Source organism: Oncorhynchus mykiss, chromosome 17 (assembly GCF_057628025.1).
Source record: "Oncorhynchus mykiss isolate SJ-2025 chromosome 17, ASM5762802v1, whole genome shotgun sequence".
In the NCBI taxonomy this organism is placed as follows: domain Eukaryota; kingdom Metazoa; phylum Chordata; class Actinopteri; order Salmoniformes; family Salmonidae; genus Oncorhynchus; species Oncorhynchus mykiss.
The window spans coordinates 16,453,589-16,469,365 of record NC_143038.1 but is presented as its reverse complement, the minus strand read 5'-3'; the positions used below and the strand labels follow the sequence as shown (position 1 = coordinate 16,469,365).

The window sequence follows — 15,777 nt, the reverse complement described above, 5'->3', positions numbered from 1 at the left end:
TAGGGGCTAATATAGCAGCAAAGGGGGGACCAACTCCATATTAATGGGCATGATTTTGGAATAAGATGTTCGACAAGCAGGTGTCCACATACCTTTGGTCATGTGCTGAATGATTGTCTGTCAGGTAGAGTAGGTTAGAATTGAATACGAGACAACGTGTTTTTATGAACTTGGTGCATGAGGTTGTAGGTCACACCATGTTCTTAAGGCATTAAGGCAGCATGTCTTGTGGTAGAATGACAATGCACAAATGCACAATTTGATGTATTTAATACCATTCCACTCATTCCGGTTCATCCACTACCATGAGCCTGTCCTCCCAATTAAGGTGCAACCAACCCCCTTGGAATGCACATCTCGTTTGGAACCAGTGCTGGAGAAAGTGTTTGCATGTTGCATCAAAATGCAGCATGAGTGCTATAACAGTTGTTTTGTTGTATGTATGGTTACATGCAAAGTTTGCCTTGCATGAGCCTGAACAAAAAATAAACGTGGCTTGCTTTACAACCTCCCTGACTGTGGAAATCATACTTATACCGCCACCTTGTGGCTACAGCAAAGTCTACAGTCTTTAGTGAAACTGAATTTGTTTGATGAATCTCTTCAAGACAACTCGTAAAAAGATACATTTGGAATACTTCATGTTGCATGGTTGTTTTCCTTTGAATTCACATGGTGTCCCAAATATGGAATAAGAATCGATATGGGTCCAACACTGTTGACAAATGCTGCATGTCGTTTTATTGACTGTTCCAATATGAGTAAATAAAAAAGTATTGCTGTGATTAAAAATGCTAGAGAATTTATCATCACATTTACACTGGGGTGTATTTGACTTGACATCCTATTTTCAGAACACAGGAAAAGTTGGTAGTTTACGGGCAAGATTATTCAAATGTCACTGGGGGAAAAATTTAAAATAACTTTTATCCAATTAAAACACTCATTTTGTCTCTTTTCAATGACGAAACTATGTGGATGCATTTTCGTCCAATCACAACCAAGTTAAGCAAAGATTATCTATTATATTTCCAAGATAACCGAGTGTCCTCTCTTAACAATGGAAATTGCATGTCCTCAATGATTGAAGGCAGGCGAGATCAGGTGGGACCATTCTAGCAAATGAGAGGGCATATACGCGTGATAATAACATGTACAACCACGTAGTTTTTCTCAAAGTTGCCGGAATGCCATGTGCATCCACTTATATTGGTACATTTGTAACGGCCTAACCATGACGATACTTCTATTCGCTCAAATAAGCCTCACGCAATTCGACACTGTCATGGACCTTTTTACAAAAAGGGCTGATCTCACGCAGACAGATTTTGAGCGGAGTAAATGCTCTCGCTTCTTCTCTTCCTCTCTGTTCGGAGCTATGACTCACCAAATAAGGAGCGACAACACCATAAAAGGAAATGTATGGCTGTATATGGCGGAAAGTAGATCTCGAAAGAACGTTTCCCAAGATATAATTAATGCGCGCTAAATGTGTTGCTCTTGCACATCTAAAATGTATTTTCAAAGGGAGACTATTTGCAGATGTTAATAGCATAAATTATCTATTTTGGAAGAGAGACTGGGAATGGTCAAGCGTTTTCGTTGTGAACTATATGGGATCGCGGAGTAATACCAATGGGTGTAAATCGAAATGTCCTTATGTGGAGAAGAGTAGGGGGTTGGGTTTGATTGATTAGTTGTAGGCGGAAACAACTTCTAACTACAACTTTGCACAGTTATGGTAAATTATATGCCATGGACAATTTCTTTCGTTTACACTAATCTGTGCTAATTCATTTGACCGTGTTTCCTAAAGCTCACAGAGGACACGCAACAGCACTATATAGCTAGCTAGCTAGGCTTTACTTGTTGATAAAGTGGCTAGCTAAATGCCATTTAACTAGCTAGCTATCTCTCGGTTAGTTGGATTTCACGGCAATTTGCACCAACAAATTGAGGAATGGACAGTTTTTGAATAATTTCTGTTCGATCACAACATCGCTCATTTACGCATAAACCCAGTGGGTCCATCGACCGCGGCGGCGCGAGAGGTTTGGAGGCCTGGGGGACAGGTTCGGAATGTTGGGGGGAAACGGGGCAGGATTAGGTACAAGAGCAGGGGGCGCACGACCTGGAAATGGGACTGGGTTGACCGCTCTGCAAGTTAATAACCCAGGAACGAACATGAGTGGTGTGGAAGGTTTGACGACCGAATCAGAGAATACTCAGCCGAGGTGGTGTACAGCGGCTCTGAACCAGAGTCCGACTCCGGGGATGATGATGATACCATGGGTTCAGCCGGGGACCGAAGAGGGGTGAAACGAGAGAGAGCTGAGATGGAAGTCGCTGCATCGACGACGTCTATGGGGCAACCCCCGGGAGGTTATGGTGGTGTCACCGGAGGTGCAACAGGGGCAAAACCAGGCAAGAAAACCCGCGGACGAGTCAAGATCAAAATGGAATTTATAGACAACAAACTTCGGCGGTACACAACTTTTAGCAAGAGGAAGACTGGCATTATGAAGAAGGTTAGTTGTCAGTCATCTATCTCTGTTTTCATTGCAGACATGCTGCCAACCTGTGCTCATGCTCCCACACCTGCGCAGACGTTCCATTTCACAGCCACAAGTGTTGACGCTACGGTAAACATTCATAAAAGCAAAAATGTGCTTATTGGTCTTAATTTAAGGTTAGGCATAAGGTTAGCAGTGTGCTTAGGTTTAAAATCAATTTTAAGAGAAATTGTAAAAATAGACGGGGGCTATGGTAACTAGTGATGACCTGACAGCTAACTAATTGATTTAACCTGTGTTTTTTTATTTTTATCACTGAGTCATACTGAGACGAAGGTCTCTGAATTGCATAAATTACAGGAAAATGCACATAAAAATGCAAACATAAAGAAAAACACGGTCATAAAAAAGAAACGCATTCATCAGTAATAAGATCCTCAATCAGCTTTCTGGATTGCGCTAGAAGCACCAGAACATCACATTCATCAGTAATAAGATCCTCAATCAGCTTTCTGAATTGCGCTAGAAGCACCAGAACATCACATTTTGAAGATTGTTCAACAAATATGGTACAAGAAAGGAAAATCAGCTTTTAGTTAACTCAGTAGAGACGGCCATCCCCGAGACTGTTTCTGGTAGAGAATGCAGTGATGAGTACTAAAATTGTCGCCCGTAATAAAGCACTATGATAAACTGCATCTAACTGCTTTAATGAAGTGGTAGCTGCATTCATATAGGTGATGTCGCCATAGTCTGTTCAGTCTACGTCGTCGGTCCTAATCTGCCTTCTACTATTTAGCGAGAGGCAGGACCTATTTCTATAGAAACTAAATTCTCAGCTTCTTAACTAACTCATCAATATGCTTTTTAAAAGACAGCTTTTCATCTATCCAGATGCTCAGTTATTTTTAAGCACGGACATGATCTATATGGACACCATCCAAAGTACATATGCTTAAATCAGACATTTTTATGTGCTCTAGAAAACCACATATACTTATAGATGCATTCACTACTAATTTGACAAAGTTTTTCTGTAATACAATAAAGGCAGACTGTGGTTCAGATAGAGCCTGGTCAACCGAGGGGCCAATAGTATAAGCAACAGTATCATCGGCATACGGGGCGGCAGGGTAGCCTAGTGGTTAGAGCGTTGAACTAGTAACCGGAAGGTTGTGAGTTCAAACCCCCGAGCTGACAAGGTACAAATCTGTCGTTCTGCCCCTGAACAGGCAGTTAACAGGCAGTTCCCAGGCCGTCATTGAAAATAAGAATTTGTTCTTAACTGACTTGCCTGGTTAAATAAAGGTAAAATAAAAAAATAAAATACAAGTACAGGTAATTATTTTTACAGACAAGTCTATTGTTAATGTAAACATTAAAGTACAGGGTCCTGAATCGACCCCCTGCGGGACACCTTTTCTCATTTCCAGGAAACCTGATTTAACACCATCAATAGAGATTGAGTTCTATCTGCCAAGTATAATTATTTTATGTGGTAACTTACAGCGAACTCATTTGAGTTCAATGGCCCTATTATAGATGTTATTGATAAAACAATGTTTTCATGAAGGGTTCTTGATTAGGCTATCCAGAGTAGCTACTTTTCATGAGCTGCTATATAGTTCCAGGACTTGATTAGCTTTGTAGAACAATTCAGCTTCTACAGAGGATCAATAGAGACTGGTGAGAAGAACATTTTAATGCATTCCAGCAATCACCTCCCCAAGTTATAGCCCAGTAAAACCCTGAGCATGCAAATACTTGCTGCCAAAGCCACTTTCTTTTCAAGGCAGCTCAATATTGTTTGATCTGGCCTGTTTGGTTAGGTATGACACTATTTGCGTTTAGGTTGGGTCATCATGTGTAGGCCGATAACCTCATCCTAGATAAGTCTGTCAAATGGGACTACAGCAGCAGCATGCATGTGTTCCTCAGGCCTGTGGTCAAGTTTTAATGTCACAAGTACACTGAAATGCCTTTCTTGCAAGCTCTACAAAATAACAAGGTAGAACAAAAACATGCAAAAGTAAGAAGCTGTATACAGGGTCAGTTCCAATAACATATTTACAATATGCAGGGATACTGGAGTGACAGAGGTAGGTATGTATAAGGGTAAGGTGACTAGGCATCAGGATATATGATAACCAGAGTAGCAGCAGTGTAAATTATTGTGTGTGTAGTGTAAGGTCGATCAATTAATCGGCAGGGCCGGTTTCAAGTTTTCATAACAATCGGTAATCTGCATTTTTGGACGGCGATTACATTGCACTCCACGAGGAGACTGCGTGGCAGGCTGACCACCTGTTACGTGAGTGCAGCAAGGAGGCAAGGTAAGTTGCTAGCTAGCATTAAACTTATCTTATAAAAAAACAATCAATCTTAACATAATCACTAGTTAACTACACGTGGTTGATATTACTAGTTTATCTAGCTTATCCTGCGTTGCATATAATCGATATGGTGCCTGTTAATTTATCATCGAATCACAGTCTACTTTGCCAAACGGGTGATGATTTAACAAGCGCATTCGTGAAAAAAGCACTGTCGTTGCACCAATGTGTACCTAAACATCAATGCCTTTCTTAAAATCAATACACAAGTATATATTTTTAAACCTGCATATTTAGTTAATATTGCCTGCTAACATGAATTTCTTTTAACTAGGGAAATTGTGTCACTTCTCTTGCGTTCAGTGCAAGCAGAGTCAGGGTATATGCAGCAGTTTGGGCCACCTGGCTCATTGCGAACTGTGTGAAGACCCTTACTTTCTAAGAAAGACCGTAATTAATTTGCCAGAATTGTACATAATTATGACATTACATTGAAGGTTGTGCAATGTAACAGCAATATTTAGACTTAGGGATGCCACCCGTTAGATAAAATACAGAACGGTTCTGTATTTTACTGAAAGAAAAAACGTTTTGTTTTCGAAATTATAGTTTCTGGATTTAACCATATTAATGACCTAAGGCTCATATTTCTGTGTGTTTATTATAATTAAGTCTATGATTTTATATTTGATAGAGCAGTCTGACTGAGCAGTGGTAGGCAGCAGCAGGCTCGTACGCATTCATTCAAACAGCACTTTCCTGCATTTGCCAGCAGCTCTTTGCTGTGCTTCAAGCATTGCGCTGTTTTTGACTTCAAGCCTATTAACTCCAGAGATTAGGCTGGCAATACTATAGTGACTATAAGAACATCCAATATTCAAAGGTATATGAAATACAAATGGTATAGAGATAAATATTCCTATAATAACTACAACCTAAAACTTCTTACCTGGGAATATTGAAGACTCATGTTAAAAGGAACCACCAGCTTTCATATGTTCTCATGTTCTGAGCAAGGAACTTAAACGTTAGCTTTCTTACATGCCACATATTGCACTTTTACTTTCTTCTCCAACACTTTGTTTTTGCATTATTTAAACCAAATTGAACACGTTTCATTATTTATTTGAGGCTAAATTGATTTTATTGATGTATTATATTAAGTTAAAATAAGTGTTCATTCAGTATTGTTGTAATTGTCATTATTACAAATGTGTATATATAAATATCGGCCGATTAATCGGTATGGGCTTTTTTTTTGGTCCTCCAATAATCGGTATCGGTGTTGAAAAATCAGTCGGTCGACCTCTAGTGTAGAGTCAGTATAAATGTGTGTGCTGGAGTGTCAGTGCTATTTAGCAGTCTTATGCCATGGGGATAGAAGCTGTTCAGGAGTCTGTTGGTGTCAGACTTGATGCGGAGACAAGTCTTTGGCTTTGGTGGCTGGAGTCTTTAATGATTTCCCTGGGTCTTCCTTTCAAACCACCTGATAAGAGGTCCTGGATGGCAGGGTGCTCTGTCCCAGTGATGTGCTGGGCTGTCTGCACTACCCTTTGTAGTGCCATGCGATTGAGGGCGGTGCTGTTGCCATACAAAGCAATGATTATTTTTAAAATCTTTATTTAACTAGGCAAGTCAATTAAGAACATATTCTTATTTACAATGACGGCCTACCAGGGAACAGTGGGTTAACTGTCTTGTTCACGGGCAGAACGACAGATTTTTACCTTGTCATCTCGGGGCTTCGATCCAGAAACCTTATGCAGCTAGTCAAGATGCTCTCAATGTGTAACTTTTTGAGAATTTGAGGGCCCATGCCAAACCTTTTCAACTTCCTGAGGGGGAAGAGGCGCTGTCGCCATTTGGACACTTTTAAGTCCTTTAGTGATTTGCACACAAGGAACTTGAAGTTCTCAACCCTTGTTCACGGGCTAGTAAGTGTGTGGTGAAGGAGATCATTTGGTTTGAGAAGCAGGGAGGTATTTAGGTTGGGAATTAATGTTTCCTTCTCAAAGGGGCTTTAAGCTCAGGGAACTTGGCCAGTTATCTGTTAGGCTACCTAAACTGTACTATGAGTAGATTACATTAAGGCCTTTGCAGAGACAAAATGTCCATGTCGTGGGCATGTTCTTAGGTCGTAAACGATTGTCGGACGTCTTGGCTCGTTCAGTGTGTCCAAGTCTAGGTCTGCTCCGACAAAGTTCTAGCAGTGTCATATTTGTTTTGCATTTTTATCGTGAAGTGTGGCTGGTGTTGCGAGCTGATCTCGGTAACTGACCCAATAGGAACACAGAACCAGCACTGAGTATGCACACAATAATACGATTATTGTGAATATTCAGATTTAATATAAAAGTTTGATTTAAACGTTTAGCCTACATGCTGTGCAAAAATACACATTGCCCTAATCTTGTTTGCATGACACATCTGCATGAAATCAGGCCACCTGATGGGATTTTGATACAGTGGGGCAAAAAAGTATTTAGTCAGTCACCAATTGTGCAAGTTCTCCCACTTAAAAAGATTAGAGAGGCCTGTAATTTTCATCATAGGTACACTTCAACTATGACAGACAAAATGAGAGAAAAAAAATCCAGAAAATCACATTGTAGGATTTTTAATGAATTTATTTGCAAATTATGGTGGAAAATAAGTATTTGGTCACCTACAAACAAGCAAGATTTCTGGCTCTCACAGACCTGTAACTTCTTCTTTAAGAGGCTCCTCTGTCCTCCACTCGTTACCTGTATTAATGGCACCTTTTTGAACTTGTTATCAGTATAAAAGACACCTCTCCACATCCTCAAACAGTCACACTCCAAACTCCACTATGGCCAAGACCAAAGAGCTGTCAAAGGACACCAGAAACAAAATTGTAGACCTGCACCAGGCTGGGAAGACTGAATCTGCAATAGGTAAGCAGCTTGGTTTGAAGAAATCAACTGTAGGAGCAATTATTAGGAAATGGAAGACATACAAGACCACTGATAATCTCCCTCGATCTGGGGCTCAACGCAAGATCTCACCCAGTGGGGTCAAAATGATCACGAGAACGGTGAGCAAAAATCCCAGAACCACACGGGGGGACCTAGTGAATGACCTGCAGAGAGCTGGGACCAAAGTAACAAAGCCTACCATCAGTAACACACTACGCCGCCAGGGACTCAAATCCTGCAGTGCCAGACGTGTCCAGGCCCGTCTAAAGTTGGCTAGAGAGCATTTGGATGATCCAGGAGAAGATTGGGAGAATGTCAGATGAAACCAAAATTGAACTTTTTGGTAAAAACTCAACTCGTCCTGTTTGGAGGACAAAGAATGCTGAGTTGCATCCAAAGAACACCATACCTACTGTGAAGCATGGGGGTGGAAATGTCATGCTTTGGGGCTGTTTTTCTGCAAAGGGACCAGGACGACTGATCCGTGTAAAGGAAAGAATGAATGGGGCCATGTATCGTGAGATTTTGAGTGAAAACCTCCTATCAGCAAGGGCATTGAAGATGAAAGCGTGGCGGGGTCTTTCAGCATGACTGATCCCAAACACACCGCCCGGGCAACGAAGGAGTGGCTTCGTAAGAAGCATTTCAAGGTCCTGGAGTGGCCTAGCCAGTCTCCAGATCTCAACCCCATAGAAAATCTTTGGAGGGAGTCGAAAGTCTGTGTTGCCCAGCAACAGCCCCAAAACATCACTGCTCTAGAGGAGATCTGCATGGAGGAATGGGCCAAAATACCAGCAACAGTGTGTGAACCTTGTGAAGACTTACAGAAAACGTTTGACCTCTGTCATTGCCAACAAAGGGTATATAAAAAAAGTATTGAGAAACTTTTGTTATTGACCAAATACTTATTTTCCACCATAATTTGCAAATAAATCCATTAAAAATCCTACAATGTGATTTTCTGGATTTTTTTTCCCCTCATTTTGTCTGTCATAGTTGAAGTGTACCTATGATGAAAATTACAGGCCTCCCTCATCTTTTTAAGTGGGATAACTTGCACAATTGGTGGCTGACTAAATACTTTTTTGCCCCACTGTAAATGCACAACATTCTACCAAAGCAACCATGTTATTTTGAGGAAGCCTATTTTTGATTCTGAGTTCTGACATATAAAGTTTGAACTATTTGTAAGATGCATACTTTCAGTTATTTTCTGAACTCCATTCACTCGTGCCTGAGCATTGAGTGAGACTGGTGCTGCCGGCACATGTGCAGATCAAATACACCGCTGCAGTTGACGTAGCCTCGCAAGCTAACCGCCGAATGTGACGACAGAACCGAAGCAAATCATACAATCTGGCCAGGTTGATATCAATATTTTAATTTGCTAATATTGCACAGTGTAACGCGATACTCTTAAGACCGATTCTGACGTACAGTCTGCAAAGGCCTTCAGGAGTTAAACAATCCCGCTCAGGGCAGGGGTACTTCACAGATTTTTGTACCCAGGTATGCTGTATGCAGCAGGGAGGGGCAAAAAAAGTTTGATAACCTCTGTTACAAAACAGGCAATGAAAGGGGCTACCTAAGTCAGTCAGTTGCACAACTGAATGCTTTCAACTGAAATGTGTCTTCCACTTTTAACCCATCTCCTCTGATTCAGAGAGTTGTAGGAGTCTGCCTAAATCTACATCCACGGTGCCCGGGGAGCAGTTGTCTTTGGGGTGTGCCTGTGTACGCAACAGGCTACCTGCTACCCCAGGAGGCTTTGGATCGCTTGGAAAATCAGACGGCAATGTGGAAGATGGAGTAAGGCGCTACTCTGATGTGCCACATCTTTGAGCCATCACTGCTCCTCCATGGTGCACTGCCAACACCCCCCCCCCCCCCCCCCTTATAGAGCGATACTGTGTAGGCGCCTAGGCAACCACAAGGTTCCTTCCCCTCTGCAATGATGCAATGCCACTTGTGCATATACTGTGTGGGAAAGGGGATACCTAGTCAGTTGGACAACTGAATGCATTCAACCAAAATGTGTCTTCCACATTTATCCCAACCCCTCTGAATCAGAGAGGTGCAGGCAGCTGCCGTAATTCACATCATCAGGGCCCAGAGAGAAGTTGTGTTGCTCAAGGGTGAACGGCAGATCTTTCCACCAAGCTGGTTTGGGGATTCGAACCAGCGATCTTTGTTACTGGCCCAACGCTCTTAACCACTAGGTTAAGAGCGTTACCTGCCAGCCCAGGGTTGGTGTGTGGGTGGGTGTCCGCACAAATGACAACCTACAGAAAGTGTTGCTGCAAAGTGGAGGATACAGGAGAGCTAGGCCTAACTCGCTCAATCTCTTCAACTCTATATTCTCCTTCCTATCGTTTGCCACTTCCTGTCTTTGTAGCCTTGTTTTCTAACTAACACTGGTTGCTTTCTGATGTCGTTCCAGTTTTATGAGCACCATAAAGTGCTTGAATTCATTGAATAGCATACACAGCCAACTGGCCAATGGCTGCTGCCAAAAAAGATCCCCTCCCCTCCTACTACAATAGTGCCTGGGAGCTCTGAGCTTGTTCGAGCCATGCTTCCTGCTGCGTACACAGGCACAATGTTATGCATGGCTGTGGGGTTCCCCTTAGAAACAACAGCTTGTGCTCAACGAGATCCTGTTAAAAGCTTTTAAGAAATGGCTATGCATGTTGGAAGGAAGCTTGGTCTAGGCTGCATTAAGTAGGGCACTGGGTTGTGGTACTAATAGCCTGTGTGGAACAAACATGACCTTCTGACATTCTAAGTAAGGAATCCCGTTAGTTCTATTCATGACATTTCTATTTGCAATTATCCACAACGTTTGTCATCTGAACGTGGCCTTGCACTGCTCTAAGCAACTAATGCTTGTTCAGAAACATTTACCTCTTACTCTCCCAATAATCTCTAGCCTGACTCTGTCCACTCGTGGCCTTTGTAGGACCACAGCCCTGAGACCACGTTCATTGTTCTCTCCAATATCAATAAATACTTGTTAGTTAGATGTGATTGCTGCCTCACCACATTGCATCAGTGCTAAGGAATTCTGTGTGTTTGCGCCAAAAGTGTTGTCAGAGCACATTTGTAGAATGTTTGCATTGAATATCAATGTACTGTCATTTTGATTTAGGGATTAAGCTGGTTAGAAAAAGGAATAACTCGTCATAAATTAGGGAAATGATTTGGGCTGTGTAGAGCTCAATGAAGCCAGTTATGAGTGATTGTCTACAGGTAAAGGGAACAGTTAGTGTTGCTCAGGAGTTTGTATGAATGGTTTTGCATTTATATCAAATCAAACTTTTTTTGTCACATGGCCGAATACAACAAGTGTAGACTTCACTGTGAAATGCTTACTTATAAGCCCTTAACCAACAGTGCAGTTCAAGAAGAGCTAGACATTTTTTACCACGTGGACTAAAATAAAAAAGTAGCACAATAACGAGGCCATATACAGGGTCCACCGGTACCGAGTCAGTGTGGGGATACAGGTTAGTTGAGGTAATTTGTACATGTAGGTGGGGGTGAAGTGTACAAAAGGGAAGGGGGGTGTCAATGTAAATTGTCCGGTGGCGATTTTATTAATTGTTCAGCAGTCTTATGGCTTGGGGGTAGAAGCTGTTAAGGAGCCTTTTGGCCCTAGACCTGGCACTCTGCTACCGCTTGCCGTGCGGTAGCAGGGAAAACGGTCTATAACTTGGGTGACTGGAGTCTCTGACAATTTTATGGGCTTTCAAATGACACCGCCTACTTAGGGCCGATTTCAAGTTTTCATAACAATCGGAAATCGGTATTTTTGGGCGCCGATATCCTATTATTATTTATTTTTTTTTATACCTTTTTATGTAACTAGGCAAGTCAGTTAAGAACACATTCTTATTTTCAATGACTGCCTAGGAACTGTGTGTTAACTGCCTTGTTCAGGGGCAGAACGACAGATTATTACCTTGTCAGCTCAGGAGTTCCAATCTTGCAACCGCACAGTTAACTAGTCCAACGCTCTAACCATTGCACTCCGCGAGTAGCCTGCCTGTTACGCGAATGCAGTAGAAGCCAAGGTAAATTGCTAGCTAGAATTAAACTTATCGTATAATAAACAATCAATCATAATCACTAGTTGTGATTACAGCCCCGTCGTTGTTAACGGGGGCCTGTTCGGCCTTCCTTTTCCTGTAGTCCACGATCAGCTCCTTTGTGTTGCTCACATTGAGGGACAGGTTGTTGTCCTGCCAGTTCTGACTTCCATCTTATAGGCGGTTTCATCGTTGTCGGTGATCAGGCCTGCCTACCACTTTTGTGTTGTCAGCAAACTTGATGGTGTTGGAGTCGTGTTTGGCCATGCAGTTGTGGGTGAACAGGGAGTACAGGAGGGGACTAAGTACACACCCCTGAGGGGCCCCAGTGTTAAGAATTAGCGTGGCAGACGTGTTGTTGCCTACTCTTACCACCTGCGGGCCGCCCGCCAGGAAGTCCAGGATCCAGTTGCAGAGGGAGGTGTTTAGTCCCATGGTCCTTAGCTTAGTGATGAGCTTTGTGGGCACTATGGTGTTGAACACTGAGCTGTAGTCAATGAACAGCATTCTCACATAGGTGTTCCTTTTGTCCAGGTGGGAAAGGGCAGTGTGGAGTGTGATTTAAGATTGTGTCATCTGTGGATCTGTTTGGGCGGTATGGGAGTTGGAGTGGGTCTAGGGTATCCTGGGGGATACTGTTGATGTGAGCCATGACCAGCCTTTCAAAGCACTTCATGGCTACTGAAGTGAGTGCCACTGGGTGGTAATCATTTAGGCAGTCTACCTTCTATTCCTAGGGCACAGGGACTATGGTGGTCTGCTTGAAACATATAGGTATTACAGATTCGGTCAGGGAGAGGTTGAAAATTTCAATGAAGACACTTGCCAGTTGGTCCGTGCATGCTTTGAGTACATGTCCTGGTAATCTGACTGGCCCAGCGGCTTTTAATGTTGACCTGTTTTTAAAGGTTTTGTTCACATCGGCTACCGTGCACATTATCACACAGTCATCCAGAACAGCTGGTGCTCTCGTGCATGCTTCAGTGTTGCTTGCCTCGAAGTGAGCATAAAAGGCATTTAGCTTGTCTGGTAGGCTCACATCACTGAGCAGCTCGCGTCTGGGTTTCCCTTTGTAGTCCGTAATTGTTTTCAAGCCCTGCCACATCCGATGAGCGTCAGAGCCTGAGTAGGATTCAATCTTAATCCTGTATTGACTTTTTGCTTGTTTGATGGTTCGTCTGAGGGCATAGCGGGATTTATAAGATTCCGAATTGGTTTCCGGCTCCTTGAAAGCGGCAGCTCTATCCTTTAGCTCAATGTTAATGTTGCCTGTAATCCATGGCTTCTGGATGGGATGTGTACGTACGGTTACTGTGGGGACGACGTCGTCGATGCACTCCTTGATGAAGCCGATGACTGAGGTTGTATACTCCTCAATGCTATTGGATGAATCCCGGAACATATTCCAGTCTGTGCTTGCAAAACAGTCCTGTAGCATCGGCATCATCTGACCACTTCCATATTGAGCGAGTCACTGGCACTTCCTGCTTTAGTTTTTGCTTGTAAGCAGGAATCAGGAGGATAGAATTATGGTCAGATTTGCCGAATGGAGGGCGGGGAGAGCTTTGTATGCATCTCTGTGTGTGGAGTAAAGGTGGTCTAGGATTTTTTTGTTTTGTTCTTTCTCTGATTGCACATCAGTTAAAACTGATTTAAGTTTGCCTGCATTAAAGTCCCCGGCCACTAGGAGCGCCGCTTCTGGGTGAGCATTTTCCTCTTTGCTTATAGCCTTATAGAGTTGGTTGAGAGCGGTCTTATTGCCAGCTTCGTTCTGTGGTGGTAAATAGACAGCTACGAGTAGTATAGATGAGCACTCTCTGTATACAGCTTTTCATGAGGTCTCAAATGACTTTGCATTGAGACCCAGTGAACAAAAACTCTAGGCCTATATCCTAAATGCAAATCAATTTAGTAAATCATCCATTTTGCAACTGTAGGGTAAAGCAATAGGTGCAGTATAGCCTATCACAAATGTTACAATATATTGATAAATATGCATGCAAGGGCCTGTTAATATCTATTGACGCCCAACTGATGACCTCTGTATATCCATAGAAACATCAGTTTCCAAGTGCTGTTCGCCGTTAAGTGTCTGTCCGATGGGATTTTTTCTTGATGAAGCAGTTCATTTATTTATTTATTAGAATTAGACTATTTTTAACATGTGTTTTGCAATTAAAATTGATAAATGGATGATTAATTTGTGCACTGACAATCACATTCTCTCTTTTATTGTGTTACTGTAAAGTGTATTGCGCTTTCAAAGGCATTTTAGCCCCTTACACTCCCCGGAAATTGGCCTATGTGGATAGGGCCCAATTGAAATGTTTCTAACAGAAGAACTATAAAAAGCAAATGCATAACCAGAACATGAGATTATGGGGAAATTATTACATTTTGCTTATTTCAGATCAAAGGTGAGGACACTACACTGAATCCAAACCTTACACTCTTGATTTTGTGAATTTTTTATTTATTGTACTTTTCACAGCATTTGTCAATGACATATAAAAACTACTTGGATACTGCACATTCAGTAACATAATAAGAATATTAATTTATATTTTGGAGTAGGTGCAAGATAAGAAAACGATTACAATCGTTTTGAGTGAGAGGTCGAACTGGTGTCTCCAAGAGGTCACACACCTCTCCAAACTGTGTACAGTTCCTAAGTCATTTCAATGCACGTTTGACTCAAGGAAAGAACTTTCAACTATAAGGTGCTTTTTTTGAGCTCTCCTAACTTTGCCATTTGAGGAACTGAGGCAAGCACACTTGTAGTTTTTTAAATTTTTTAACACAGCTCTGTGTCCCCACCGTCATACCATTGCTGTTTACATTTATATATCGCAATCTGGGTCAGGTGGGCATAATTTGAAAGCTTATTCTATTGCCAACATGGCTAGCCACGTTATAAAATACGATCTCACAGTCTTAGGCTTTCAAAAGGCACTTCAGAGAAACAGATTGTAATTTTGGTGCATATAGAATTAGTGCATTTAAGTACGTGTTCACGTCTAATTTTCTTCACAATACGACAAACATAAGCTCATTGTGTTCAGGACAACCCAGGGTATAACGCATATCGTCCTTGTAACTGTGGATCAAACAGCGCTCGTAAAGCTTGGTACTGTAAATGTATGTCTTCAAATATGGACATGTGAAGCACACATCAAAGCGATTATTTATTATAACCCTCAATGTCTCATCTTTCAGAACACATCGACTCGATTTACAGCATTTCCCTCACTCAGACAACAAATGTGCAAAAGTAGCCCAGTTTGGTCGGAAGGATGGGGGGCATCTTGTTGTTGCACACATGGTCAAGTTTAGAACAGCTGTCAGTCAACCCATACAGCGCTGTGAAGTGGTGAACCTGAGCTCTGTACCATGTATAGCATGTTACTCTACAGGCACTGCGTTCCAATGTAGGCACTTATCAATGACAAACATTTTTCAACCCGTATATGGGATGACAGGGACAGTGGGTGGAAAGGGCTACATTAAGTTTGATTTAATGCCTGGCGCTCTCTCATCCCTTTTCCCACTCCCCCAGGCCTACGAGCTCTCCACTCTAACGGGCACCCAGGTCCTCCTCCTGGTTGCCAGCGAGACGGGCCACGTCTACACGTTTGCCACACGCAAGCTCCAGCCCATGATTACCAGTGAGACGGGCAAGGCGCTCATCCAGACGTGCCTCAACTCGCCCGATTCACCGCCCCGCAACGACCCGTCCACCGACCAGCGCATGAGCGCCACAGGCTTCGAGGAGACGGACCTCACCTACCAGGTGTCGGAGGGTGACGGCTGCGCGGAGCCCACCAAGGTGAGGTGGTTAGACAGTCTCCTGGGATTAACGCAACGGATAGCTGCTTCAGAGCACCTGGGTTACCACGCATCGAGTTGC

General features: G+C 42.6%; 1 protein-coding gene across 1 annotated transcript in view; it reads left to right on the top strand.

Annotated features, from left to right (window-relative positions):
- Positions 1 to 1,942: 1,942 nt before the first annotated feature.
- Positions 1,943 to 15,777, top strand: part of LOC110493799 (serum response factor) — a 31,326-nt gene continuing 17,491 nt past the window's right edge. The window contains 3 exon segments of the mRNA XM_021568289.3: positions 1,943 to 2,191; positions 2,194 to 2,528; positions 15,427 to 15,696. Of these exon segments, the coding sequence (XP_021423964.3) occupies positions 2,080 to 2,191; positions 2,194 to 2,528; positions 15,427 to 15,696 (717 nt within the window). The 5' untranslated portion in view covers positions 1,943 to 2,079.